Source organism: Schistocerca serialis, chromosome 1 (genome assembly GCF_023864345.2).
Source record: "Schistocerca serialis cubense isolate TAMUIC-IGC-003099 chromosome 1, iqSchSeri2.2, whole genome shotgun sequence".
NCBI lineage: Eukaryota > Metazoa > Arthropoda > Insecta > Orthoptera > Acrididae > Schistocerca > Schistocerca serialis.
The window spans coordinates 1,121,748,935-1,121,776,674 of NC_064638.1; the positions used below are offsets into that span (position 1 = coordinate 1,121,748,935).

Here is a 27,740-nt window from a genome sequence, read left to right on the forward strand (position 1 = left end):
ACAAGGGTGATGCAAAACTTTTTTTTTATGTGTGTATCTTGTATACTTAAGCTCCAAAACAAAATGATCAGAAACAGGTTTGCTGAAAATGTTGTTTATTATTTGAAACCTCAGACTTTCATCAGTCCCCTCCCTCTACATACATATATATTAAATTTTTTTTTCTTTTTACATAGTAACCCAAAATAATTAATGGAAAATCATTTTGTTCATTGATATATCACAAGAAATAAAGATAATTTTACACAACCTGTTCATCAATTAAAATTATGTGCTCAGATTATGCAATGTATGGTAATGAAAATATTCGACATGCTAAAAGATAAGATGTTGTGAATATGAAGTCATGTGTATTGAAAAATAAGCTAATTGATACTCTAGGAAAGGGATGTTCCCACTCAGTGGAAGAACTGATAATTTAATTGTGATGTCACTGATTATTATCATTAATATTCTGTTACTATAAGTTTGTATTCTCACTGTCATGCTGATGGAACAAGGTCTCTGAAACGCATTGTAAATCAGAAAACTTCAAATTTAGTGACTGATTATGTTGCATCTTATACATATTTTAGGCAGTCACAGAAACAGCTTACCAAATATATGTAGATACACTGGACTGTAGAAAGAAAGTTACAAAAACAAAGAGATCTATATCACACAATATTAAACCTGATTGAACAGTGTAATTTAAATTGGACAAGAACATATTTTATAAAAATAAGTAACTGAATAGTTTCTAAGAAAGGCATGTTATTAACTGAAAATTCAGAAAGTAACATAAAGCTGCACTCTCAAAGAGAACTCTTCATTATGAGCTGTTTAAGTGATATGCTCCATAGAGCATATGGAATTACCTGTAGGTATGAAGTATGCAGAGCCATTTTTCTCCCCCTGCATGTGAAATGTTGACAGTATTTACAAAACAGTTTGCAATTTCGTAAGCTATGGAATGAACCTATTTTAGTTATCAGTTTGAACATTTCATTGTCACAAATCCTCATCAGCTATCTACATCTACATCCACACACTGAGCACCACTGTGAAATGAATGACAGTAGGTATTTCTCATCATATCTCTGCTGGTATTTTAGACAATGTAAAAAAATGAAAAAAAAATTAAACATTTCTCAGATTCATAAATGACAAATGGTTAAGCTGAAATAAGCCAAAAGGTAATTTAATCAAAACCTAGCATTTTAGTGGTGAAGTGTAAAATATAGCTTTATCATCTTGCATTTAAATTACATCAGTAGAGGTCAATTTGCTTTTTAAAACAGTGTCCTACTTATTTCTCTGCGTGCTGTAAGCTCTACTGATAAAATATGATGCCATATCTCATTATACTGTCTCCCTACTTTTCTGTACTTACCGGTGGGGATCGTTTTCCCAGTAATCTTGTCACACCAACCCGCATAGTATCGAAGAGTATTAGCTGAAGAAGTTGCCTCATAAAAGGAACCATAAAAGAGTTTGCCTCCCTCCAATGTTAACAAATTTGCTATCTGTTGTGCATCTCTCTCAATTAAGTCAGCCAACTGAAATGAGAATATTAGTATTTTTTCTACTGAATAATTTACTTGATAATGAAAAGCAATACAATTGCCTGAATAAGATTTGAACACAACCATGCTTTATTAGATGCAGTTGAAATGAACGTACTGTGCCCTTGCGTTCCTTTGACCTTGGCTCACCATTGTAAATAGAAAATGTGGGATCGAACACATAAGGTGAACTCAGAATCACAGCATTACTAAATTTAGAAAGAAGCTTTTAACCATGATGATTGATATACACCCTTCGAAATTCTGAAGTTACGAGAGATAAAATACAGGAAGCTAAAGGTAATTTACAAACTGTAGAGAAAGCACACCACAGACCTTAATTGAGGGGAAGTGAGATAGTGAAGTAGCCCATCTCTCCTTGTCACTCAGTGCAAGCATACGGCAAGCAGTAATGGAAGCAGAAATTTAGAAATGAAACTGAAGAAAAGGGAGAAGAAATAATATCATTAAGGTTTGCCAATGACATTTATTCAGTCAGAGACAGTGTTTAATAAGCCTAAATAAATTACTACAATACTAACACATACTATGTGTACTGCAATACATGTAACATCTTGAGCTCCAGTACTGTAATTATTGGTAGGACCTATATTTTGCAGCGATATGATAGGCACTAGGGAGGGCTGTTTCCAAGATTGTAGCAGAGCATGTACTTGGCTGCTTCTTCATATTTCTTGTTAACTGATCAGTTTTGATTTAAAAATAAATTTTAATAACTTGACAAAATCACAGTTTCAACCTTTAAAAAGCTTCAGACACAGACCCCCCCCCAAAGATGATTAAAAAAATGTTAATTTTTGAAGCCAAAAATATGTTTGAATAATCTATAATGATTTTAGTAGTAGATAGTTATACAAAAAAAAATGTCAAATTGCAAAACAAAATAACAAAACTTTGCATCAATTATATATTTCTGTGCACATTTTAAATGTATATGATCAATGCATGATTTACACTAATCTGGTGGTATTTGAAAGGTGAAAATCTCTCCTTGGAAATTTTATAATGAACTCTTTCAGACAGTGTATCTTTTAGCAAGATCAGCTACGTTACATCTTCACTTACTTTCTTTGTGGGCTTTGATAGCAACTTAATGTATATAAGACTCTGGTATATTGTTCTTTGCAGCTAAAGCTTGTATATTTTTCTCTGTCCAATTTGCAAAGGTCTTTTACTTTACTTTTAATTTGGGAAATAGATCAAGTTAGGATAACATATAACAAAAATTGTATATTAATACTCATCACAGATTAGCTGTATTTATCTGAACTTGCCTTATTCATTAGCTTTGCTCGTGCTGAAGCATCCATTTCTCTCCACACAGACCCTCTTTTGAAGGCAGTCTTGGCTGCAGCTACTGCCTTGTCCACATCAGCCTGTAACAGCCAACATTCTCATTTCAGATTTACTATGTGGACTGAGCTTACAGAAAGGCTGTGTGTGTGTGTGTGTGTGTGTGTGTGTGTGTGTGTGTGTGTGTGTGTGTGCATTAATATGTGTGCCTCCCATGTAACATGAGTTAAATCAACATTTTGAACCAAATGTATGACTGTGTGAATTGTGTTGCAGTCATTACGTAGAGCCATGTGCATACACTTACAGCAAACACACACACACACACACACACACACACACAGTTGCTAAAGCAAACCACCATGTTTTATCTGTTAATAACAGGACCAAAATACATGACAGAATAATTACATATTAATTAAGAAAACATTCCAGTTTGACCATTGAAAGTACACTTAAAGAGCGTCTCTGGTCCAAAGAATGAATACAATCAATTATGTAATACTATCATTTTTAAGTCAGTAAAAATATTTTCTATTAATCTTAAAATAACCAACTTGTGTCCTCATCGATACTACTGTGTATTAGGCTTCAGAGGTATGCAACAAATAGAAAATGAGGCTGCCATACACAGGTAAAGTCACTCAGTTCCAAGCAGCAGCCTCCAGATGGCGTAAATTGGGATCACTTTCTGCTTCCACACCACGTCCAGCAGTATTTTTATTTATTATTTTTTTTTTATTTATTTCGTATTCAATTAATCCGTATTGTGATAAATCACAAGGATGTAGAATGAGTCATGATTACATACAACAGATATGATACACATATATAAAATGACAAAAATGTACCATAAGATTATGAATAAGTTTGTAGGTTAAAATCAAATCAAAGGTATAGCTCAAATAATATAAAACAATACCTAAAAAGGAAATATAGTACATTTTCCAAATTAAACAAATAATACACATATATAAAATGACAAAAATGTACCATAAGATTATGAATAAGTTTGTAGGTTAAAATCAAATCAAAGGTATAGCTCAAGTAATATAAAACAATACCTAAAAAGGAAATATAGCACATTTTCCAAATTAAACAGTTAATGTGATCTATAGCAAACAAATTTTTATCAGTATAAAAAATCATTGCTTTATCTGTAGATACTCATCAAGAGAATAGAAGGAATTTACCATTAGGTATTCTCTCAATTTACATTTAAAAGTAGGTAAGACATTAATGTGATCTTTAATACCTGATGGAAGGGAGTTGAAAATTTTTGTGGCTGAATAATGAACACCTTTCTGAACAAGACTTAAATGTTTCAGATCCCTGTGTAGATCATTTTTAGACCTAGTATTATGATCATGACATTCACTATTAGTTTTAAAAAGAGATAGGTTGTTAGAAACAAAAATCATCAAAGAAAATATGAATTGAGAGGTAAGTGTTAATATTTGTAACTTATGAAACAGACTTCTGCAAGAATATCTTGGATGAACACCACTCATGATTCTAACAGCTCTCTTCTGTGCAGTAAATATTTTTTTGGCTAAAGGCTTGTTGCCCCAAAATATTATGCCATACGACATGATAGAATGAAAATAACCAAAGTAGGCAGCTTTAGTAGCGTCCTCATCACCAATGGGGGTGATTACACGCAGAGCATAAGTTGCCACACTGAGCCTTCTATGTAGGTCTAAGATATGCTCAGACCAGTTCAGCTTGCCATCAATTAGAATGCCCAAGAACTTAGATGATTCACAGTGTAGTATATTTTGGTTACCACAGTTTAAGTGGCATACTTCATTTTCTTGTTGAGATGTGTGAAATTGCATATACTGAGTTTTCTGAATGTTTAGAGTTAGTCCGTTGCACTTAAACCAGTGTAGGATGTCAACGAGTACAGCATTACATTTATTTTCTAGGTCACTGTTAGTTCGACTTTCAAGCAGAATAGTGGTGTCATCGGCAAAAAGAGTAAATTTACACTCGGTGTCTGCGCAAAGTGGGAGATCATTGATGAAGATAAGGAAAAGCAAAGGTCCTAGGATGGACCCCTGAGGCACACCACACTTTAATGTGCCCCAATCAGAAGAAATGGGACTATCATTGGCACCATTAATTATCACCTTCTGTTTTCTGTTTTGCAGATATGATTCTATCCATCTACCAATGCTACCTCGCAAGCCATAAAAATTAGCCTTATGTAAGAGAATGTTGTGGTCCACACAGTCAAAGGCCTTAGACAAGTCACAAAAAATTCCAATAGGTGACATTTTATTATTTATTGACTCTAAAATTTCATTTGTGAGAGAAAAAATAGCCTGCTCAGTTGATCTACCTTTTTGGAAACCAAACTGGTTTCTGTTGAGTATGTTGTGGCTGTTAAGATGTTCTACAATTCTTGTATACATTAGTTTCTCTAATACTTTTGAGAAACTACTTAGTAGTGATATTGGACGGTAGTTAGATAAATTAGTTTTGTCACCCTTCTTGAAAAGTGGTTTCACAACGGCAAGCTTTAATCTCTCTGGGACAACACCTTGCTGGATAGACTCATTAAAAATGTGACACAGGACTTGACATATGTGGTCACTACAATGCTTCAGTATTTTTGGTGAAATGTTGTCAATACCAGTGGAATTTTTATTTTTTAAAGCCTTGATGGTATTTTTAACTTCAGTAATAGTAACTGGGGCAATACAAATTGGGTCATACGTGTTAGGGTTAGCTCTGTGTAATAAGTGCGTAGCAGCATTTAAGGAACCGTTACAACCTACTTGTTCTGCTGCAGTTATGAAGTGATTGTTGAATAAGTTGGAAACTGTTACAGGATTATGAATAACCTCATCCTTATAGCTTATCTCTGTGGTATTAACATTCTTGTTACTCTTGCCACACTCTCTCTTTATAACATTCCAAACTGCTTTTATTTTGTTCTCAGATTTATCAATTTCAGACTTAATATACAGGCTCTTGGATTTGTTTATCACCCTTTTTAAAATTTTACAATATAACTTAAAATGAGACCTTTCAAGGGGATCATTTGATACTCTTAGTGAGGCATGTAACTCCCTCTTAGTCCTGCAAGAAATTTTTATACCTCCAGTAATCCATGGTTTACTGGAAGAAACCTCATTGTTCTTTCTGACAGTTTTTTTTGGGAAAGCCATTTCAAATACAGATATAAATTCATTTAAAAAAAGGTTAAATTTATCATTAACATCTGATGTGCTGTACACTGGCTCCCAATCTATCTGTGACAAATAGTCGTTAAAGGCAGACACAGTTTCAGTGTTTATACATCTATAGGACCTATAGGTGTGGGAGATTTTATTGCACAAACTGATGTTATTTACTTTCAGAAGTTGTCCATCATGGTCAGACAGGCCATAAATTACTTTGCTCACACTAGCACTGTTGACTCTATTCTTGTCAATGAAAATATTATCTAGAAGGCTCTTGCAATTTTCTGTAACTCTAGTGGGCCAGGTAACCATCGCAGCCAAGTTGTAAGAATTCATTAAGTGGTCCAGGTCAGTTTTGAGGTTGTTATCAGTTAAGAAGTTCACATTAAAGTCACCTACAATTATTAAATTTCTAGTTTTAGAGAACAATTTGGTCAAAAGAGATTCTAACTTATTCATAAAGATGCAAAACTTCCCTGCTGGAGCTCTGTAAATTGCAAGCACAGTAAGTAACATGTCCTTTGCAGAAATTTCAGTCCCGCAAACTTCAAAATGTTGATCTACACAATACTTACTTAGATCTAAAGATTTATAAATGATTTTACTGTCTATATAAATTACAGCACCACCTTTCTCCTTACTTGTTCTGCAGTAATGAGTAGCTAGATCATACCCATCAAGCTGCAGCCCATCAATTCCAACTGTTACATGATGCTCAGTAAGGCATAAAACATGAGGACGGTCAACAGTGTCCATGTCCCCTAAATTTACAGATAAAAACTCTAATTTACTTTTGAGACTTCTGATATTTTGATGAAGAATAATAAGATTCTTATAGCTACCTCTACTGTCCTTCTGCTGGTCTGCTTGTCCATTAACACCGTTAGTCCCCGTTGCACTCAAAACTGTGTTGGATACATTAAGACCTATGTCGCAGCTGGAGATTTGTTCACTAGATGTCGTTGGCGAGGTCGGGTGGGTGCTGGCCATAAAAAATCACTGTTTCTTTTTGGAATTCTTCTTTCTCTCGTAGAAAATCGGGGATTACCTTTTATCCTTGGAGATACTGCATCGGAATTATTTTCCAGTTCTTGAGGTTCTTTGGGTGGAACTTCATCATATGGTATTAATATGTCATTGGCAGTGACAGGGTGAGACACAGCTATACATCTGTTTCTTGTATTCACATTGGTTCCCTGTCTATCTTGGCATGAATTGGTTTCTACAGTACCGGTACAAAATCTGACCTTTCTTGCAGAGCTGGTTGTAAGTGTTTTTACTACATCACACCGTTTCCATGGGTTTGATACTGATGAAGCAATGTTCCTGCACAGTCTGAGCTTTCCTGTTTTGTTCAGGTGTAGTCCATGATTAGTGTAATCAGGCCTTTGCAAGAATAAATTGACATCAATTACTTTCACATTATCAAAATTAGATGACAAATTCATTATATATTCATTAAATCTGTACACTGTTTCGTTGAATTCTGGCTTGTCATAACAGTAGGGAACGGTACATAACAATAGCTTTGTATGATCAAGTGCTGCAGTCAACTTTTCTAAGTCTGGAATAAAGTTGTTTTTCTTACGAATGTCATTTATTCCTGCAAGGATAATAACTGCATCGTCCAAATTGAAATCACTAGTAAGATCTGATGCCCCTTCAACTACACCACTGAGGCATGCATTTGGTTTAACAACAGATGATGAGTATATCGTACTCATCAGCAGCCAGCTCTGAACAGTTCCTGCAATTATGCTACAGGGCCAAATTCTACGAGTTCTGTTCTGAAGACTACATTCTGACTTAGCAGTCATTGTTTACAGAGACTTAGGACAGCTGAATGAGTGTTTCCATAATACTTTGACAATATCATAGACAGCCAAGAGACAGCCAAGTTAATTAGATTTCACTGTATTAGGTGCCATGTATCAAACTGTTAACAAAATTACTAAGTAAATTGTGTGATCCCAATATTAATAATTGTTATAGGTTATTTTGTATTTTGTAGCCATGTTTCTACTCTAGTGCAACACTATCAAGCAAGCATTTAAGTAGTAGCAGTGTCCCATCTGCCATTCTTTAATGTACTATAGCAGAAACAAGTTTTCTGCTACCAAGGATGTTTGGGCTGAATTAATAGTAACAATCAGTTAAAACACCCACCAGCTAGCATGGTAACTGAAGACTATAAAGTACAACATTTATTAATAGTAGTATATAATACTAATTATCCACACGATATCTAGCTCAAGTGAGGTGAATTCCTGGACAAACAATGCTGCATTGAGGAACTACTGAAAGTCTAAACTCCCTAGAATGTTTTGTTCATTATTTTTTACTTTTCTACAGTTTTTAAATGAGAGAATAATTCAAACTCCAAAACAGTTTACTTCGTGTTTTTCATTTCCTTTGGGAAAAAAACAGCTCAATTTGTTTCCTTCCCAAGCACAATGTGGCATGATATTACCTTCTACATCATGAGCACATTACTCTCAGATGCCATGTATATTCTAGTGGAAGGGAATGTAACCACTTACCTTATCTCCTTCTGAAACTTCGGCAATCTTCTGTCCTGTGGCAGGATTTATAACAGGAAACTTTTTTCCAGAGGCCGAATCAACAAATTCATTGTTTATAAAAAGCTGCAATAGGAATAGAATTTAGGTAAGTTTTGTGCACTGTGTTAAACACACAGGAAATTCTATATAAAGAAGGACTATGCATCTAGGCAGGTAACAACACAATATTTTACACTGTTTTCAAACTTCTATAAACAAATTCATTTCCCTACAGCCCATCTTGAGTATGTTCCGTACCTAATTAATGTACAGTACAGGAAAACACATGACACTCACTGTCTGCAATAGCACACTGATGATTTCAATTCTCCCTTGTAGCACTAGTTTTTTGCTTGATTTCTACCTTCTTTCATTATTCTCCCCAAAAGACATTTCCTCTGTTCTCTCGATTTATCGTATTTTCTCTCTTTTCTTTGTGCTGCTATCACTCCCTTAACTGTAGTTGTTACTGTACTTATAAATTCACAATGTTGAGGTCCAACACTCTCTTATAAATCACTTCCTGTTTCTTCCCAGAAGAAGCAACCTGAGGCTCTCAAAGCTAGGTGTCTTGTTATCTGTTTTGTGTGTATTTCTAACAGCTGTACTGGAAGTTGCACCAGTTGACAGTAAGTAATAGCCAACATGTAAGCCTATTTGAATTTAATGACATTTTCTGAATTTAATTTTCTTTTTTATGCAGTTAACTTCCTTAATTTATTTATTCATAATGTTCCATGAACCCCATCACTAAGGACAATCATCTGGGATATGGTAGGAGTCAAGGTGTACCTCAACAAGGACTTGAGATTGTTTCAAAACTTACTCTATTTATTGTATTAGTAATAAAGCATCACTATACTACTATATACTATTCATTTATTTTGATTTTAAATTTGATGTAGTAAAAATACAAAGAAATCCACTAACATGAACAATATTACTGCTTTCATGACCATACTAAATATCAGCTACTTTACTACTTTTGTATTTGTTTCCAATTGCTACGATATGTTATTATAATCTGTTGTCAGCTGCTATGTACTCTGTATCTCTTTACATACTGTTTTCAACCATCAAATTTACCACCTGTGTAATAAAGTGCTGTCAGAACAGAAAGTATTCCAATCATTGATAAATAAGAATTAAAAATGTGCTCTTGTGAGCTTAATATTTACACCATCCTACTAATATTTATCAAAGTTTAGCAATTACATATACAGTGTAAAAACAGAATCCTGTTTATAACATATATTACTGCTTGTCATGCACTTAATAAGAATCTTCTCCCATGAATCTATATAATAACTTGTAAGAGTGACTAATAATATATGTTTTTGAAATGATGAAGAATGTGTAGTGCTTTATAGTTTACTGCTTTATGCCTGATGGGATCTAGTTACCTCCAGAATACCTTGACCCCAATGAAGCCAGATCAAAGAACATAGTCAACTGAGCTTTTTTGTACATTGTAGATCTATTTGTTTCATCCATATAAATCTTAACAGGAGCTCAGAACATAATTTATAATCAGGTGCAAAAATTCTTAAAAAGGAAACTGAGAGTCTTCAGACATTTCCAAAAAATTAAAAGAAATATGTAGACTGTTAATACTATAAATCTCTCTGAGCTATATCTGAAACAATTTTCACGGTTAAAACAGCTCCATGTGTTTTAGAATATTATTTGAGAAATAGGAATCAATGTTCTTCAAAGAATTTTGAATATTGCCACATTCATAACCTCAGCCCATTTGTTGTTTATGAAAAATGTGGTAATGCCTACAAAGCTTTCAGTGTACATCTGAGTCCATCAGGCTGATGTTATTTGTTATGTGTTGAGGATTTCCCATACACTGTGGTTTATTATTATTATTATTATTATTATTGTGTTTGCGTCTAATATTTTTTATGTAATGTATGAACGAAATAAGTTCATTTCAGCAGGGATTTCCACTGTTATTGTGTTTTCTCCATCACAAATTGAATAAATTTCTGTTCTGTACATAGAACTGGCCTTCTCGATCCTATTCCTCTGATTTGTGATTACTGGAATTTATTTGGCCCAGTATGTAAAGACAAAGGAAAATGTGTACAACTAGATAACTAGGTCATTTTACACAATTTTCTTTTTTGAAGCAACACTTTTTTGCTGATTATGATTTAATAGTTTCAGTTATATTTTGAGTATACAAGGTACTGAGTGTTTTGACCTCTTTTATCGTTGATATACACAGTCCAACATTAATAATAGTTAGTTGCTAGATATTTGGTTAACAATATCTTTCTCATGGTTTTAAGATATGTTTTGCATTGTTTAACACCTTAAAGACCCCCAACTTAGACATTACCTTCAGAGTAAATTGAGTTAATGAATGGTAAAGAACTAATAGTCATATGCAATCTATGTCCAAGTAAATTTACAACTACTTTAGTTCTGTAAGCTTCAAAATTCGTACTCAGCTTGTTTATAAATAGTGCTATTCCCTTGTAAGATGTAGTTTCCTCTCTTGCATTTTTATCAGCCATTAATTCTCTGGTAATAGGAATCCCTCTCATAGGTTAGAGACTGGATATTAGGTGTAGATAATGAAATAACAGGCTACCATTTGTCGGTGGCAATTCTTGCGGACAGACAGCTTGTTGGTTGTCATGCCCACATAGAATGCAGCAGAGTGGTTGCAGCTCAGCTTGTAGATCACATGACTGATTTCACAGGTAGCCCTCACTGATGTCTTCACAGACCTAATTATCCTCCCAACCTTGTACAAAAACATATCTCCCATTCCTTAACTTTCCAGTCTCTCACCACCTCCCAAAGTCTCACCGTCCGGCCACCGAGGAACATTCCCCTTGTAACTCAGTACCACCCAGGACTGGAGCAACTGAATTACATTCTCCACCAAGGGTTCAACTACCCCTCATCATGCCCTGATCCTACCCACCCATCCCACACCGTTATTCCGCCATCCACCAAACCTATATGATATACTCGTCCATCCCTACACAATCCCTGCTGCCAAGCCATTACCTCATGGCTCATACCCCTGCAATAGACCTAGATGCAAGACCTGTCCTGTACATCCTCCCACCACCACCTACTTCAGTCCAGTCACAAACATCACCTATCCCAGTAAAGGCCAGTCAGATGACCTACAAGCTGAGCTGCAAACAATGTGATGCATTCCATGTGGACATAACAACCAACAAGGTGTCTGTCCACTGGAATGGCCACTGTAAAACTGTGACCAAGAAACAAGTGGACCACCCTGCTGCTGAGCACGCTGCCAAACAAGACATCTTTCATTTCAATGACTGCTTCACAGGTTGTACCATTTGGATGCTTCCCACCAACAAGAGCATTCCTGAATTGTGCATGTGGGAACTATCCCTGCAATACATCCTACATTCCCATAACCCTCCTGGCCTCAACCTTTGTTAGTTACTGCCCTCACACATCCAGCTGCTTCACTGTTCCCATTCCACAGCCCTCATTCCACCATCACACCACCCAGTCTTTTTACTTCTCTCCTTTGCCGCTACCCCCTTCCCCTCCCCAACTCCCCCCCTGCCCATGTCTAACCCACAGCACTTCACTGTCCACCATCTCTACCCTACTATCCCTCCCCTTCCCCACCCCAGCCTTGTCGTTACCCCCACCCAGTCGCCACTCCCATCACGCACTGGTGCTGCTGCTCACAGTGTGATTTTGGTTGCCTGAGACTACATTTGTGTATGTGAGTTGGATTTGCGTGTGTGTGTGTGTGTGTGTATGTGTGTGTGTGTTTTTGTGTGTGTCGTCTGCTTTTGACGAAGGCCTTATTGGCTGAAATCTTTATTTGTGACAGTCTCTTTGTTGTGCCTATCTGCGACTTAGCATCTCTGCTGTATGGTGAGTAGCAACATTCCTTTTCATAATATTGTTACATTCCATCCTCGATTTTCCATTGTTTGAATTAATGACATATCTGTTAGTTAAACACTGACTTCCAAAACTATTTACAGCTGACAGAAGTAAGATGGTGGCCATCTATGATAGACTCCAAACTGTTACAACAAAATGCACAAACTGAGTAGAGAAGAACTGCTCCATGCTAAATGTCAGTTCATTATCCAAACTATGCATAGTTTCTTCCACACAAATTCTCATATTATCTACATTTTTCAAGAAGCCACTGCACAACATTACTGTTTCTAGTTCTATAGTAACAACCAAAGCCAAGCAACTGAATGCACAGGAAAGGCAGCAGCTTTTAATAGCTAATGATAGTTTAACAGTATGTCCCCGGATTTGTCATGAACCCATTTACTATTCATAGGGAGTTCTGTTTCAATGTAATACCCAAACTTATCTCATCTCACAGACAAAACTAAGATCCAAAATGTCACCAGCTGTTCTCCACTTATTTTGCACACCATAAAAAACTGCCCAAGATGACTGATGGCTTGGGTTGTTATTGAAGCTACTACTATACTTCACTTAAACTGCCCCTCTGTCAAGTAAGAACTTAGTCTAAGTCTAGTAGGTTTTGAATGATTTTACATATTTTATGAAATTCTTCACCAGCTCTGATTTTTAATTACTTTCTGTTTTTCCCATAAATTCTCTGTTACTGTGTTGGCTGAGTCATTAGTTATATTTATGCTACCATACACAATGTTTTTCTTTTTTTATGTGAACCTAATTGACAGATAATGATTAGACACAATATATTGGTCAAATTATTTTGAACCATACAGGCCTACAATGTTTATAACTGAACTTATATCTAAATACAGTTATTTTGGGGCATAATCACAGTAACTCATTTTTAATCAGTAGGGTACTAGTTTTCTACATCAACTCATACATACAACCAAAAGTTACCATATGGTGTGTGGAAGAAGAAACCCACCACTTTTAATCATTTCCCTTTCTGTTCCACTCGCAATTTGAGTGAGGGGCAAAACGATTGTGTATATAGAGGAAATGGTGGTAATGTGGCCCCTGCAACAAATATGGCCCCCCTTAATATCTTAATAACATTTAGCTGAACTCTAGTGGTGATAGCTGGAACTAGTCTACTAGTATCCTCACTGGCCTGTAGGAGCACTGGAAGCAGGTCAGTACAGTGGTTGAGTGACAGTATGTTTCAAGCTCCTGTTCAGAACTTTCAGAGGTATGTGAATTTCACTTTATTAACGTACCATTATTGGTTAATACTTAGATGTCAGTGCCATGCATACAACCCAGAAAGTATTGGCAACAGTTTCAAATAGATTAAAAGGTGTGGTATTATTTCGTTTAAGGTGACTGTAATATGGCCCCCATTGGTGCTTGTAACGCGGACCTCAGGGTCCATATTATGAGCAGCCCATAAAATGTTTTTATTTTTGTTTCCACATGCCTAGGACTAATCTGGTATCTAAACCAACCCCCAAAAGGGAGGTGTGGGATAAAAATAAAATGTGAGAGGCTGTGTTTGCTGCCGTAAGCAAAACGATGGGAGTTAAAAAAGCACCGAAACATTTCACTGTCCCAAAAACAACTCTGCACTGGTATGTGTATCAGGCTAATACCCCACAGGTGGTAGATGTTGAAACTAAAAAGCTTGGAAGAAAACCAGCTGTACCAGCATGCCTAGAAAATGAACTAGTGGATTACTTACATTATATAGGGGCCAAATTCTATGGTTGTACTCATATGGATGTTCGAAAAATTGCCTACCAACTTGCAGTTAGGAATGGAATTGCAACAAACTTCAGAAATGAATTTGCTGGAAGGGCTTGGCCTGACCATTTTCTTCGATGTCATCAAGATAGCCTTTCAATTAGAAAGCCAACCGGAACGTCATATGCTCGAGCAAAAGGCTTTACCCGTGAGAGAATTAACTCATTCTATGACTTGCTGCAAGCTGAATTCCAGAAACATAAATATCCAGAAGATCGAGTATGTCACAACGATGAAACAGGCCTTAGTGTAGTTCAGACTAAGACACCACAAGTAATTGCAAGCAGAGGTAAATGCCAAATTTTTTCTCTGACTGCTGCAGAGTGCAGGTCTCTAGTAATGGTCATCTGCTCGATAGTGCAGGAGATTCTTATGTTCCCCCAATGTTCATATTCCTGAGAACGAATATGGCAGACGTTCTTATCTGAGGTCATCAGTCGTCTAGACTTAGAACTACTTAAACCTAACTAACCTAAGGGCATCACACACAACCATGCCCGAGGCAGGATTCGAACCTGCGACCGTAGCAGCAGCGCGGTTCCCAACTGAAGCGCCTAGAACCGCTCGGCCACAGCGGCCGGACATTTTATTGAAAAAACAAAGCCAACAGAGGCATCGCTTATACTACTCATCCTTGATGGTCACTTCTCCCATGTAAGGAAAACTGATGTGATTGATGTAGCAAGAAAAAAACTTCATCACCATTTTGTCACTGCCTTCACACATAACACACAAACTGCAACCCCTGGATCATACTTTTACGGGTGCATTTAAGACTCACTACAGTGAGAATATTCGTCAGTGGATGCTCCATGAAGGCAAACTTGTTGGACCCTGTGATATAGCGTCTCTCTTTGGTAAGGCCTACCTCCAGGTGTACAACCGGCATTAATGCAGTAAATGGGTTTAGGGTAACAGGAATTTATCCCTTAGAAAGAAAGAAATTTCGAGATGATGAATTCATCGCTGGGGGAGAAGTCCCGATTCCTGCGTCTGCCGACCTACCGAAACAACAGCAACCCAAAAAGAGAGTTCAGACTGAAGAGGACCTTGATGCTATTGAAATTGATGTCCATGGGCGTATTAAAATTGCATTTGGTGAGTCTCCAAGGGATATCCATCCCATACGTGAGAAGATGAAAACATCGTCTCGTGGGCGAAAACCATGTGTTGCTAGTCTTGCGACAGGATATCCATATAAAAATGAATTAGAAGCTTACACAGAAGAGAAAAACTGCAGCTAATCTTCGTGGCCCTGGACGCGGTCGACGGTAATTAGCAGCTATCAAAAGGAACTTGAGTTATGATATATCACAGACATCTTATTCTGGAACCCAAACCCAAACTCGTAGTAGAAGGCTTGGTGAATATGGTCGTGCAAGAGCCGTTAGTAAGAATAGTCGACAGTTAAAGAAAACTTTGATTAAGCAAGAAAAATGGACAGTGATGACTAACTAACAATAGTCGACAGATAAAGAAAACTTTGATTAAGCAAGAAAAAATAGAAAGTGATGACTCAGATTGTGTTGACGGTAACGTCTTGGGGCTCTCAACTGGTTCTGGTCATTCTCCGTGTGACCTTCCGGTTGGTGAACGCCAGCCAGATAATCTTTGCCTATTCTATGACGGGAAGTTTTCATATGATGTTCGTGGTGAATTATTGGTGCAATGCCTAATGTGCTCTTTACGGACTCACAACGAATGCGTGGGGGCAGAGAAAGAGGACTATGTCTGTTACTTCTGTTGCTAGTGCTGTGCTACTTTGTACTTTTATGGTTTTATGTTTCATAATAAATACGTATTTTAATTAAAAAGCAATTCTTCGTTTTTCTTGCAGCAAAAAATCCTTAAAATATACTGGGAGTCCATATTAACAAACACCATGGGCGCCATATTAAGTGCACATCTTGTTGGCTGTCAAATTTATCATCTTTGCGAAACAAAATAATAATAAATGTATTCTGACATTTTAATGAATTTAATCAATATAATGTCTTAGTTAACTGTCAGTAGAGTTTAACTATATCAATTAAGGTACTATTATTGTATTAATGTACAATATTTTATTAAAAAATATACTGGGGTCCATATTACCACCACTTCCTCTACATTCGTACCACTGCTACTTTTTCTAATATTATTTTCACAGTTCTTATGCGAAATGTACGTTTCAGCCTCAAATGTCGGCTCTCTAAATTTTCTCAATAATGGTCCTCAAAAATAACGACATCTTCCCTCCAGTAATTCACATTTCGAGTTGCCGGAATGCCCCCGTAATACTTGAGTTTTGTTTGAAACCACCGGTAACAAATCTGGCAGCCCGCCTATGAATTCCTTCGATTTTCCTAAAATTCTACCAATAAATCTAAGTTGACCATTCGCCTTCTCTACTACAGTCCTTACATGCTCATTTCAATTCATATTGCTTTGGAACGTTGTGCCTTTATATTTAATCGACATGCCTTGGTCAAGCAGCACACTTCTAATATTGTATTCGAACATTATGGATCCGTTTTTCCTGCACATCTGCATTAACTTACAAATTTTGGTCATACACTGGCCATTTTCAAAAGCCCCACATATTAAGCAGCAAGTATTGAACAGAGCGTACATAATATGCATTCAACCACATATCATGTGCACGTTGTTCTTCATATGATGTAAGACTTGTGGTCACAGTGAAAACCATGTTCCAGTGGTTGTGTCCTTCAAACATAAACGAATTTAGATAGTTAATGTTAAACACATTTCACCATAGATATACAATTGTTTTACTTCTAACTCAATGAAATTAGCTGGGTTCGAAAACAAGTTGCTGAAGACAGTTACATTGTGTCTTTCACCATTGCTGGGCGCTAACTATTAGAAATAAAACAAAGCTGGGTGTCAGTGACCTTAGGTATTTTCAGCTAATGTATTTTGGACTCTAACATTTATATGAAGTCAGCAGTATAATCTTAACTAGCTACAATAGAGTCGGCGAAATAGCTTTCAGCTTCGAAGCACAAATACCTGCAGGCGAAACGATGGTCTTCTGTAGAACTGCAACAACAGTGAGGTGTCGCTATAGATAATTGCGAATTCGCGCTACGTGATTGGTTGAGGTAGACGCGCCAAGCTGTTGTGCCAAGCCCTCAGTAACTGGCAGTGATTTTCTTTCGCCGTCTCTGTTTATAGCAGCAAACACAAACACATTGCTGTTGAGGTTAAAAACTGTATTTTTTCTGTTTCTTGAATCCACCTTCAGTGATGACCCAGGTAACATACCGTTACTACAAACTGTGTACTATAAAACACCAAAATTAAGGGAAATCTGGACTGAAGCAGAAGCATAATAGGCGGTCAGTCTGCTATCTCGCCATCCTTGAATGGGTTGTAGATACAATGTTAAATCCTAATCTTCCTTGCTCCCCACCAAGAACGGAATGGGAAAAGTAGCTGATTATGCTGGTACATAGTGTTCTCTCCATAGGTACAATATGGAGTTTGCAGAGTAAAAAAGTATATTCAGCTGTAAAAAGACTGAGTTAACTAATGAAATGATTTTAAAGAATTTAACATCTCTGAAGATTTTGCTACTGAAAGTCCCGTTTAAAGGAGATTAAAAAAATTGAAAAGAAATAACGTTAGCAAAACCTGAGTAATCATTACAGCAAACAAGGGAAAATTCTCTGTTGTCTGTCTTTTCATTTGTTGCCTTCCAAACATTTTTTTCCGCTTCCAGAACAATTTCGGCGAAGTGAGTTAGGATACCTCAAAATTTAACATAAATTGGACATTTGCCTTCTCATCTTTAATTTGCTTTGATTTGTGACATTGTCCTACCCACTTACTAATGCTTGCTGGTCGCTCGTATGTCTTATTGTGCTGCTCTACCCTCGAATGTAGTAGGGCCTACAGAATGGCGCGAAACAGTTCTGTTCTCACTGATGCGTCCTCTACAATGCTTTTTGGGACACGTTGGCTGATAATGACAGTTTTCTGTTTACTCCTTGTGTTACTGTTATTGTGCGGTTGTCAAGCATTCATATGCATGCAGTTATAATAGTGCATGTACTTATTTTCATTAAATAAAACTTCCCTTTACAAAGGTTTTCACGTTAATTATGCCGAATTAAAAATGTTCAACAAAAAGTATGGGCCCAAGACGTTTCATAAATGTTAAAAATAGAAGTACTGCGTGGAAATCCAGAGTCAGTAAAGTTACATGAGTGCCGAGTTTATTTTTTACTTTATTTTCGTCAGTTGATCGATCGCACGCACAGGCCGCCGTTTATTTTAACGTTCAGACCTAAAAATGAGTGTTACAAACTCATCTAGACTCCCAGTATTTGAAAAGTTGCTCGGGGAGGAAAATTATTCGATGTGGAAATCTGACATGAAGGCATAACTTAGTCCGTTGCGAAGTGTGAGATGTTATAGAGTACTTTCCTGGGATCCGACGAAAGTGGACGATTTTTGGAAGAAAAGAGACAAAAAATCGCATTCCCGATTTTCACTCTTCATGGACAAGACAAATTATTCCCACATACGGGACAAGAATACGGCAGCAGTAGCTTGAACAGTTTTGGCAAAAGCACTTGAAGACTCTGGCTCGCTTAGAACATTAAGCACAACCAAATTAGATAACTAAGTCGGTAGACGAATACCGCGATCAGATCATAACGACCCTGAGAGTGAAGAGTGGTTAGGAATTTTGCTCCTGGCTGGATTACCCGATCGTTATCAACTTATGATTATGGCACTTGAAAACTTGTGGCGCACTTACCTCCGGAGATTCTATCAAAGTAAAACTACTACACAATTCCCAAACGTGAAGAGTCAAATGGGAATGAAAAATTGGCGTTCTCTCTCAATGAACTATGTCATACAGAACGCGTTATTAAATGCTCCAGGTGCAACAAATAGAATCATGCTGTAAAATATTGTTCTAGCAGGGAGTGGGGGGGATAAAAGGTCGGTTGACTTAATAATGAAATTCTTCTAATGGAAAAAAAGGGAGATTGATTAACTGAGGTTATGCCCAGGAGAGTAGCAAGAAGTGGGAATATGTTCAGGGAGGATGATCCATATGTCCCATGTGGTGGAAAAGGCACTAAGGTCTCTTGATTTATACTGTAGAGCATTGACAGCAACCGGGTACTGGGTGTCTGCGAGAGTGATAGTTCTTTTGTGTCCATTCATGAATTCAGCCAGTTTAGTGTAGTCACTCCGTATAAAAAACTGTGCATTGAACACACGTTTTTGTCAGTCAGTGTGCATGGCTTCACACGATGCTGTGCATTTGATGTGTTGGACTATGAAGTGGCAAGCGGAGACTGATGGAAGTAATAGTCACAAGGTAATAGATCAGGTTTTACTTGTAAATTACTTAAATTATTTCCTTTAAGTTGCACTACAGATGCTGCATATTAAGATTTCAGGGTAATTAAAATTCGGTGGTCAGATTTTACAACGTATGGTAATGAACAGGCTAAAAGGTAAGATGATTCTGAATATGAAATCATGTCTATTGAAAAACAAGCTTCTTGAAAAGCTAGGAAAGGGATGTTCCTACTCAGTGAAGAACTAGTAGTTTAATTGGGATGTCACTGATTATCAGCATTAATATTATGTTAATATAAGTTTTTGTTCTTACAGTCATGCTCATGAAACAAAGCCTGCGAAATACATTGTAAATCAAAAAAACTTTATATTTAGTGACTGCTTATGTTGCATCCTAGATGGTCACAGAAACAGTCTAGCAAATGCTTGAACAGTCCACAGGTATACCGCCGGTCCATAGTGTCCAACGGGCTCAATATTTCGGCGATCAGACATGTCGGCATCGTCAGGTGCGCTGACGAACTCAGCTCCAGAGGGCGGGCAATCGATTTAAATCCCCCCCGCGGGCCGCTCTCTTCGCCGTCCGCGCCCGCACCCGCGCGCCATCGGTCGTTGGCGTCGGAATCTGTCGTAGCGTCGATGTGCTTGCTACGTCCGCCCTGGTCGCCATTTCGTACTTCTTGCTGAGAGTCTTCTTAATTACATTCAATGCCGGGTCCCAAGCCTTGCTGACATTGTAGCCACAACTTCAAGTAGTCATTACAGCAAACGAGCGAAAATTCTGTGCTGTCTGCCCTTTCATTTGTTCCTTCTGATCATTTTTATACTACAGTGTTTTTTCCCGCTTCCAGAACAACTCCGGCGTATTTTGTTAGTATACTTGAAGATATAACATAAAATGGACATTTGCCTGCTCTTCTTTAATTTGCTTTGATTTGTTACATTAGCCTACCCACTTAGTAATGCTTGCTGGTCGCTCTTATGTCTTATTGAGCAGCTCTGATCTCGAACATAGTAGGGCCTACAGAATGATATGAAATAGATGCACTCCTTTAAGTTCAGTTCTCACCTATGTGTCCTCTATAATGCTTTTTAGGACATCGACAGTTTTCTGTTTACTCCTTGTGTTGTTGTTATTGTGTAATTGTCAAGCATTCATATACATGTAGTTATAATAGTGCATGCACTTATTTTTATTAATTAAAATTTTCTTTCAAAAAGATTTTTCACGTTACTTATGCGGTACTAAAAATGCTCAACCAAAGGTATGGTTCAAATGGCTCTGAGCACTATGCGACTTAACTTCCGAGGTCATCAGTGGCCTAGAACTTAGAACTAATTAAACCTAACTAACCTAAGGACATCACACACATCCATGCCAGAGGCAGGATTCGAACCTGGGACCGTCGCGGTCGTTCGGTTCCAGACTGCAGCGCCTAGAACCACACGGCCACGCCTGCCGGCCCAAAGGTATGGGCCCAGGACGTTTCATAAACGTTACACATAGAAGTAGTGCGTGGAAATCCAGAGTAAGTGAAGTTACATGAGTGCCGACTTTATGTTTTACTTTATTTTCGTCAGTTGATCGCTAGCACATAGAGACTGCCGTTTATTTTAACGTCCAGGCCTAAAATGAGTGTTACAACCTCATCTAAACTCCCAGTATTGGGAAAGTTGCTCGGAAAATTATTCGACGTGGAAATCTGAAGTGGAGGCTTAACTTGTCCACGACGAAGTGTGGGATGTTAAAGAGAACCTTCTTTGGCTGCGACGAAACTGGACGATCTTTGGAAGAAAAGAAAGTCGCATTCCTGGATTGTACTCTGCATGGACAAGACAAATTATGCCCATATATGGAACACGAATACGGCAGCAGGGGCTTGAACGGCCCTGGAAAAGAGCACTTAAGAGTCTAGCTTGCTTAGAACATTAAGCACAACCAAATTAGGTAATTGCAAGTCGGTAGACGAATACTGCGGTCGAATCATAACGGCCGCTTTTAAATGAAGAGCTCATAGGAACTTTTCTCCTGGCTGGATAACCCGATCGTTATCAGCCTATGATTATGGCTCTTGAAAACAGTGGCGCAGGTAGCACCGGTGATTCTAATAAAGTAAAACTGCTACAAAATGTCAAACCTGAAGAAACAAATGAGAATGAAAAACCGGTGTTATATCTCAATAAACTAAGTCACACAGAACGCGTTATTAAATGGTACAAGTGCAACAAACAGGACCATACTGCAAAACCTTGTTCTAGCAAGAGCGAAAAAGGAGGAAGGTCGTCAAAAAATAACGATAAAGAAAATGTAACCAGAAAACACACAAGAAAGCCTTTCTTGCAGCAGCTTCTTAACAGCCTCAAGAGAGGGGGGGTCTAGCATTTAGATCCTTGTGCCTCGATACATACGACTAATGATGGAGAGAAGCTTCATAATACCAAGCCACGTATAGCTCAGTGGAAAATGGAGTTCCCGGGAGTGAAGAGCGCATAGGAATTGTTACCAGCCTGATATGGCTCTGGAAAACAGTGGCGCACGTAGCCTCCGAGATTCTATTAAAGTAAAACTACGACAAGATGTCAAACCAGAAGAAAGAAACGGATATGAGAAATTGGCGTTAAATCCCAATAAACTAAGTCATACAGAACGCATTATTAAATGGTACAAGTGGAACAAACAGAACCTACTGCAAAACACTGTTCTAGCAAGAGTGAAAAAGGAGGATGCTCGTCAAAAAATAACGATAAAGGATATGCAACCAGAAAACAGTCTGAACACAAGAAAGCCTTTCTTGCAGATGATCCTTAAAAGTCACAAGAAAGGGAGATGTGTTATTTAGGTTCTTGTGCCTCGATTGATACGACTGACGATGGAGAGGAGCTTGATAATACCAAGCCACGTAAAGCTCAGCGATCAGCGTATTAGGTGATGGCCTAATAGCAGAGCCCCCTAGATGTTTCCTTCTGGCCTATGCTGTAGAACAGTAGAAGCAGGATAATCTGACGTTCTTTACATCTCAAAACATACCGTGAATTTGCTCTCAGTTAGAAAAGCAGTAAGCCAAGGGCAGTAAGTATTACTTAATAAAAAGGGTCGACTTATCTACGTTCTAGAAGGTAAACTAATTGCCAGAGTATCGCCTAAGAATGTTATGTATTGTCTGAATACAGGTAAAATAAGTAGGGGAGTGACTATACAGTTGAACTTCATATTACGAGTCGATGTCAGTTTAAGGGGATGTGTGGGATTTGTAAATTGATATTGGCAGTTTTCTGTTTGCTCCTTGTTGTTTTTGTTACCCTGTGTTCATCAAGCATTCACATGTGTGCAGTCATAGTAGTGCACATACTGACTTTCATTAAATAAAACATTTCATTGCCACGCTAAGTGAATTAAAAATGCTCTCGACCGAATATTGTTATTTTTGTTACTTAAAGTGATTTCAAATGATGCACATTACCTGTGTGTATTTGAGTGCTGGAACTTTGTCAGCCATGACGAATAATGAGGGAAGGTGGGACAAAGGATATCACAAATCGGCACAACCTGGCAAGAGAGGCGTACTGACTCCAGACAGATTTCTTGCCTAGTTTATAAAACACTTGGAGTTACGTAATGCACGTGACAAGCATCATAAAGATAAAAGGAAGTCGGTTCAAAGATAAGTAAACTCTACGTCTGATAGGCCTACAGAGAGAAGTAATCTTAAGACACAATCAGTCACAGATGAAGGTCAGCTGCGACTTTTTTCGTCTTCATATATTTTTATTTTTTATTTTTTGCTTAGGATGTTCTCTGGGATGTCTGTTGTAGCGTTCATCCAAAGTTCTCCAGAAATTCCGTTATCGCGTTACAAGGCGATTTGTGAAGTGCCTCGGCTCCGGACGGATATGTCAGATACCGAAGAAACTGGTGACCCATTTAATTCGACATGTTATCACTTGACTTGTTGGAACGATGCTTCGGATGTTAGACTCAAAACACCGACGGAAGTTTTAACGGTTGCGCCTGGTCTCGGAAAACCATTCACAGTGGGAAAAAAACAGTCGATATCGCGGCCATTGTAGCAGTATCTAATTTCAACGTCGGCCTAACAGGCGTTATGGAAATTATGAAAGTATTCGAACCTGAGATCGGACCAGCCTGTTACAACTTCTGCACAAATACGGGCGAACCGCGTATCGAACGAACAGAGCAGCATTTAACTACCAAAGAGGCCCACAGGACGACCATGGCCTCGAAGAAGATGGAGGAGGTCCTCATTTTGGATCTGGAAGATTTCTGTATGGTCCGTGGATCGCTGATTAGATGTATGTCTAACTTAACTAAAAAAAATTTAACTCAAAACTTAAAACGCATTTTTCTCGAAACCGTGTTTTTCAGATTGGCGAGAAACGTAACTTTAGAGTAGTATGTACGATCTCGATCAGATTTTAGTGCCGGCATTCTAAATTGAGTTCTCTGACATCATACGTAGTGGTTTTGCGATATCTTCAGAAGTTTATTTTCGGTGTAAGCTTTTTTTCCTGCGAAATAAATAACATTTTGTTCAACGTGTCAGCATTTTGTTAGAACTTAATATTTCCAGTAATTATTCTAAGTATGCTGGTAGAAAATATACTCAAAATGACTTATACATAATTATTTTGTTACAGGTCTAATAGGAGAGCTTCGGGAATTCCCGTTGATGACCGGTATTATGAATGCAAGGATCCTTCCACCCGGTATAGTGTTTACAGGGAGCGTCCGATATGGACACAAATATGATTTCTTAAAGATAAAAGTATAAGGAATATAACTATATCATGATTTAATACGCTATTACCTTTTATTTTACCTCAAACAAAAGATCATAAGTGTCACCTATTTTTCAGATGTCCAGAGACGACCCCTCACGCGTCGACAGCAGCACTCCTAGCGTATAAAGTAAAGCGTTGACGTCATCGGGTACGCGCCGATACGAATGGCACCCATTTCCCGACCGCCACACCAACAAATTATGCCTCAAAACTCGCGTTTCTGAGAGTATATTCATTTTATGTTCACCTCACCTTTAGATGTTTATACTTATACACATAGTGAGCATTGTTTCTTTATTTACAACAAAAGCGATCTTAAAAATTTTCGTTGCAAAATTCTGCAATGTCATTAGTAAAGAAACAATGCAAACGATACATAAATAAACGTAAACATCTGAAGATGGCGTGCCAGACATCCTGAAATGTCATCATGGAAACATAAACACGTATAACAGCAATTGATTGTAGCTAATTCATTATAAATTACCTTTAATGCCAACGATGCTGTGTTCTAATATGTCCACACCTGACAGGAATTGTTTACTAATGCTAATATGAGAAAGAATAGAAAAAACAAAATACGGCAATGAAATAGGCAATGCCAGTTGACAAGTAATTTGTCATTTTTGGCCACAGGCAGGTCATTCGAGTGTTTGTGGATATTAACACATTAAATTTCAAACAATACTAGCAAGCAGTTCTAAATACTTGATCAGAAATACTTTTGATGACTGGTGGCATAGGAAAGGGATATTTCTGTAACACTAAATAAATTAAGCCATCATTCTTTGTTCATTTTAAAAATTTTGAAGTCTAAATCGCTTGAACGTAGCATGTATCGACTGTATTATACATGTTGTAGGCCTAAACAAGACAAATAAGAAAAATGTGAACAACGAACGCTCAATACAAGAATATTTTGGTCGGCATCAGTACTGTTCAGTAGCTCTTGTATTGACAATACGACAATACTCATCTTCTGGCGGTCATTATATTGACGTATTGACAATAACACTGAACTTGTGAAGGCCCGTTAAAAACCGCGTGACATTTCTATCATACTTCTCCCCACACCCCTTCAAGGTAGTGAATGGTTTGCCCCTCTCTCTACAAGCACGTGAAAACATGTCTAACATTCTGCGTGGTGTCTGTTTGTTCTAAGTCGTGTCTCCCTACCACTTTCGCGCAATGACGCTCTGAGCGTGTTTTTTAGGGAATTGACTAGTTTGAACCTGGGAACTGTTGCTGGTAAGGAGACGCCAGACCACACATGACATGTAGAGTTCAGAAGAGTTCAGTGATACTAGCGATGATATAACCAAATACTTAATGATTTCAGCGTCAGCTCCACTGACTCCCTGTAAAAGAATCTTAATACTAACTAAATTTAGTGGTAGGGGTTCAAGGCTTTCCTATTTTTAGTTAGTTGGTAAAATAACGTCGAAAAAGCAGTTAAGTTTACCATTGGAAATTTTATTCTACTCACAAAACATTGTTTATAAATTGCACTATTGATACAAGGAAATGTTTTAATACAGGACGATAAAAACCAACTGCGTTCAACAAAAATGTGAACTCATATTCCCTGAATGGGTTTCCAAGTTCTACAATGGATCGAAGGATGACCTATGCCATATCACACCTATAATCTAGGTTTAAATTAAGTTTCACAAAAGAGAAAACTATCAAAATGGTCTACAGTGACCCTCAATTATCTTTAATTACTTATCTAACTTATCGTAAATTACAGTGGCTGATGTGGCTCCTCAATAATTACATAACAGAAAAATCATCGCGTTTCAGATTTTTACTTCAAGTAGCAAATGTGAACACCATGAGATTTAATTGACGATTGATACTAGTATTACGTAAAAAAGGGGTGTAACAGATGAGACTTCTGCAGTTCTGAGTGAAGCTTTATGCGCTGCTATGCGGCATTGCGTGCGTTCATTACCTTGTCGTTGGTTAGGCAGCGTCAGGGGGCGGCGGGCGGCGTAGCTCCGTACAGCTCGCCGTATCGGAAGCAACGCCCCCCTAACTTCTCCTTACTACAATTTACCGAAGTTCGTTTAAAAAAAAAACTATGTGGCTGTGTTTTCATCTGACCAATCAGGGTCTCAATGTTAACCTTAAGCTCCGCCTACAAAAATTCTGTCTATCCAATGAGAAACGTTATACTTTTCGTGGTGGGGCAATGTTTTTAAAGTTTGCAACGTAACAGAGACGCAAGAAAGTCTCACACTAAAACTTGCAGCTGGTGTGGCCCTTTTAGTGTTATCGTAAGATCTATACTGTTCTTCTGGAGGGCTCTATCTTTTAACATAGGCTGGGGGGGGGGGGGTGGTCCTGGCGGTTGGCTGGCAACGTGGGTGTCCGTCCCTTATCGTAGGGCCTTCTAGCTTAACACGGTTCTGCTCTCGGCTTCTGTTCTCGTTTCTCCCCACGGAACTGCGTCTGTTTCACGGTGGGAAGGTATGACATGCATTTAGGCATTCTTGTGTTAGTCTTTGGTATTCCATTTGCTCACTCGTTAATAGTATTACTTTGGTTAATTTAATGTCACGATTTATTCGGAGCTATGTGACATACTGCTGGATTTGCTTATTATGTCAGGGTTTTCATGGAAGGTGTTGGATTTGCCTGACACCTTACACATGGGCCATAAATTCGCGCTCAGAGTGTTTCTAAAATCCAGCGATGGCGAAATGGCATTGTGCATTCACAGAGCAAGCAAGTCTTTCACTGATCTGCGCCATTTCCTTCAGATGAACGGGATTTTGATTGTGTTAGCGTTTGTTAAATGCTCCTGACTTTACTGTGTTTCCTAACGGTTATGCTGTGTTGTTTTCTTGACTCTGCAGTTATTGCAGGATTACTTTGGGTCTTTTGTAGGGTTCCTGTACTTGAGGGTAAGTTCTTTTATCAGAGGATTTTCCGAGTTGCTCGTGGTCTCGTAGAACGCGGCCGCGAGTTCTCGGAGTCTTTCTTTCAGAAACTTCATTCCCATTGCCACGTGTGTTTCGGCTGTTGGGAATCTGGTTGGGACATGTAGCGCGCGTTTTAGTGCCCTGTTCTGAACCCTTAGCAGCCTCACCATGTGAGTATTTGCTGCGTAACCCCAGACAGGGCAGGCGTACTCGAGAATGGGCCGCATTAGTGTACATTAGAGTCGCACTTCTGTGATTGCAGCGAGGCTGCTGGTTATGTTTAGGAAGGGGTAGCGGATATTCATTCGAGTGCTGGCTTTCCACCGGAGGTCCTCGATATGGTGCCTCCAAGTGAGGCGCTGGTCGAGG

At 38.1% G+C, this 27,740-nt stretch overlaps 1 protein-coding gene across 1 annotated transcript in view; it reads right to left on the reverse strand.

Annotated features, from left to right (window-relative positions):
* Positions 1-23,227, reverse strand: part of LOC126459374 (aldehyde dehydrogenase 1A1-like) — a 74,772-nt gene extending 51,545 nt beyond the window's left edge. The window contains exons 1-4 of the mRNA XM_050095857.1: positions 23,106-23,227; positions 8,590-8,694; positions 2,840-2,941; positions 1,373-1,538 (exon numbers count right to left, since the gene is read on the reverse strand). Of these exons, the coding sequence (XP_049951814.1) occupies positions 1,373-1,538; positions 2,840-2,941; positions 8,590-8,694; positions 23,106-23,141 (409 nt within the window). The 5' untranslated portion in view covers positions 23,142-23,227. The remainder of the gene's footprint in view (positions 1-1,372; positions 1,539-2,839; positions 2,942-8,589; positions 8,695-23,105) is intronic.
* Positions 23,228-27,740: the final 4,513 nt, after the last annotated feature.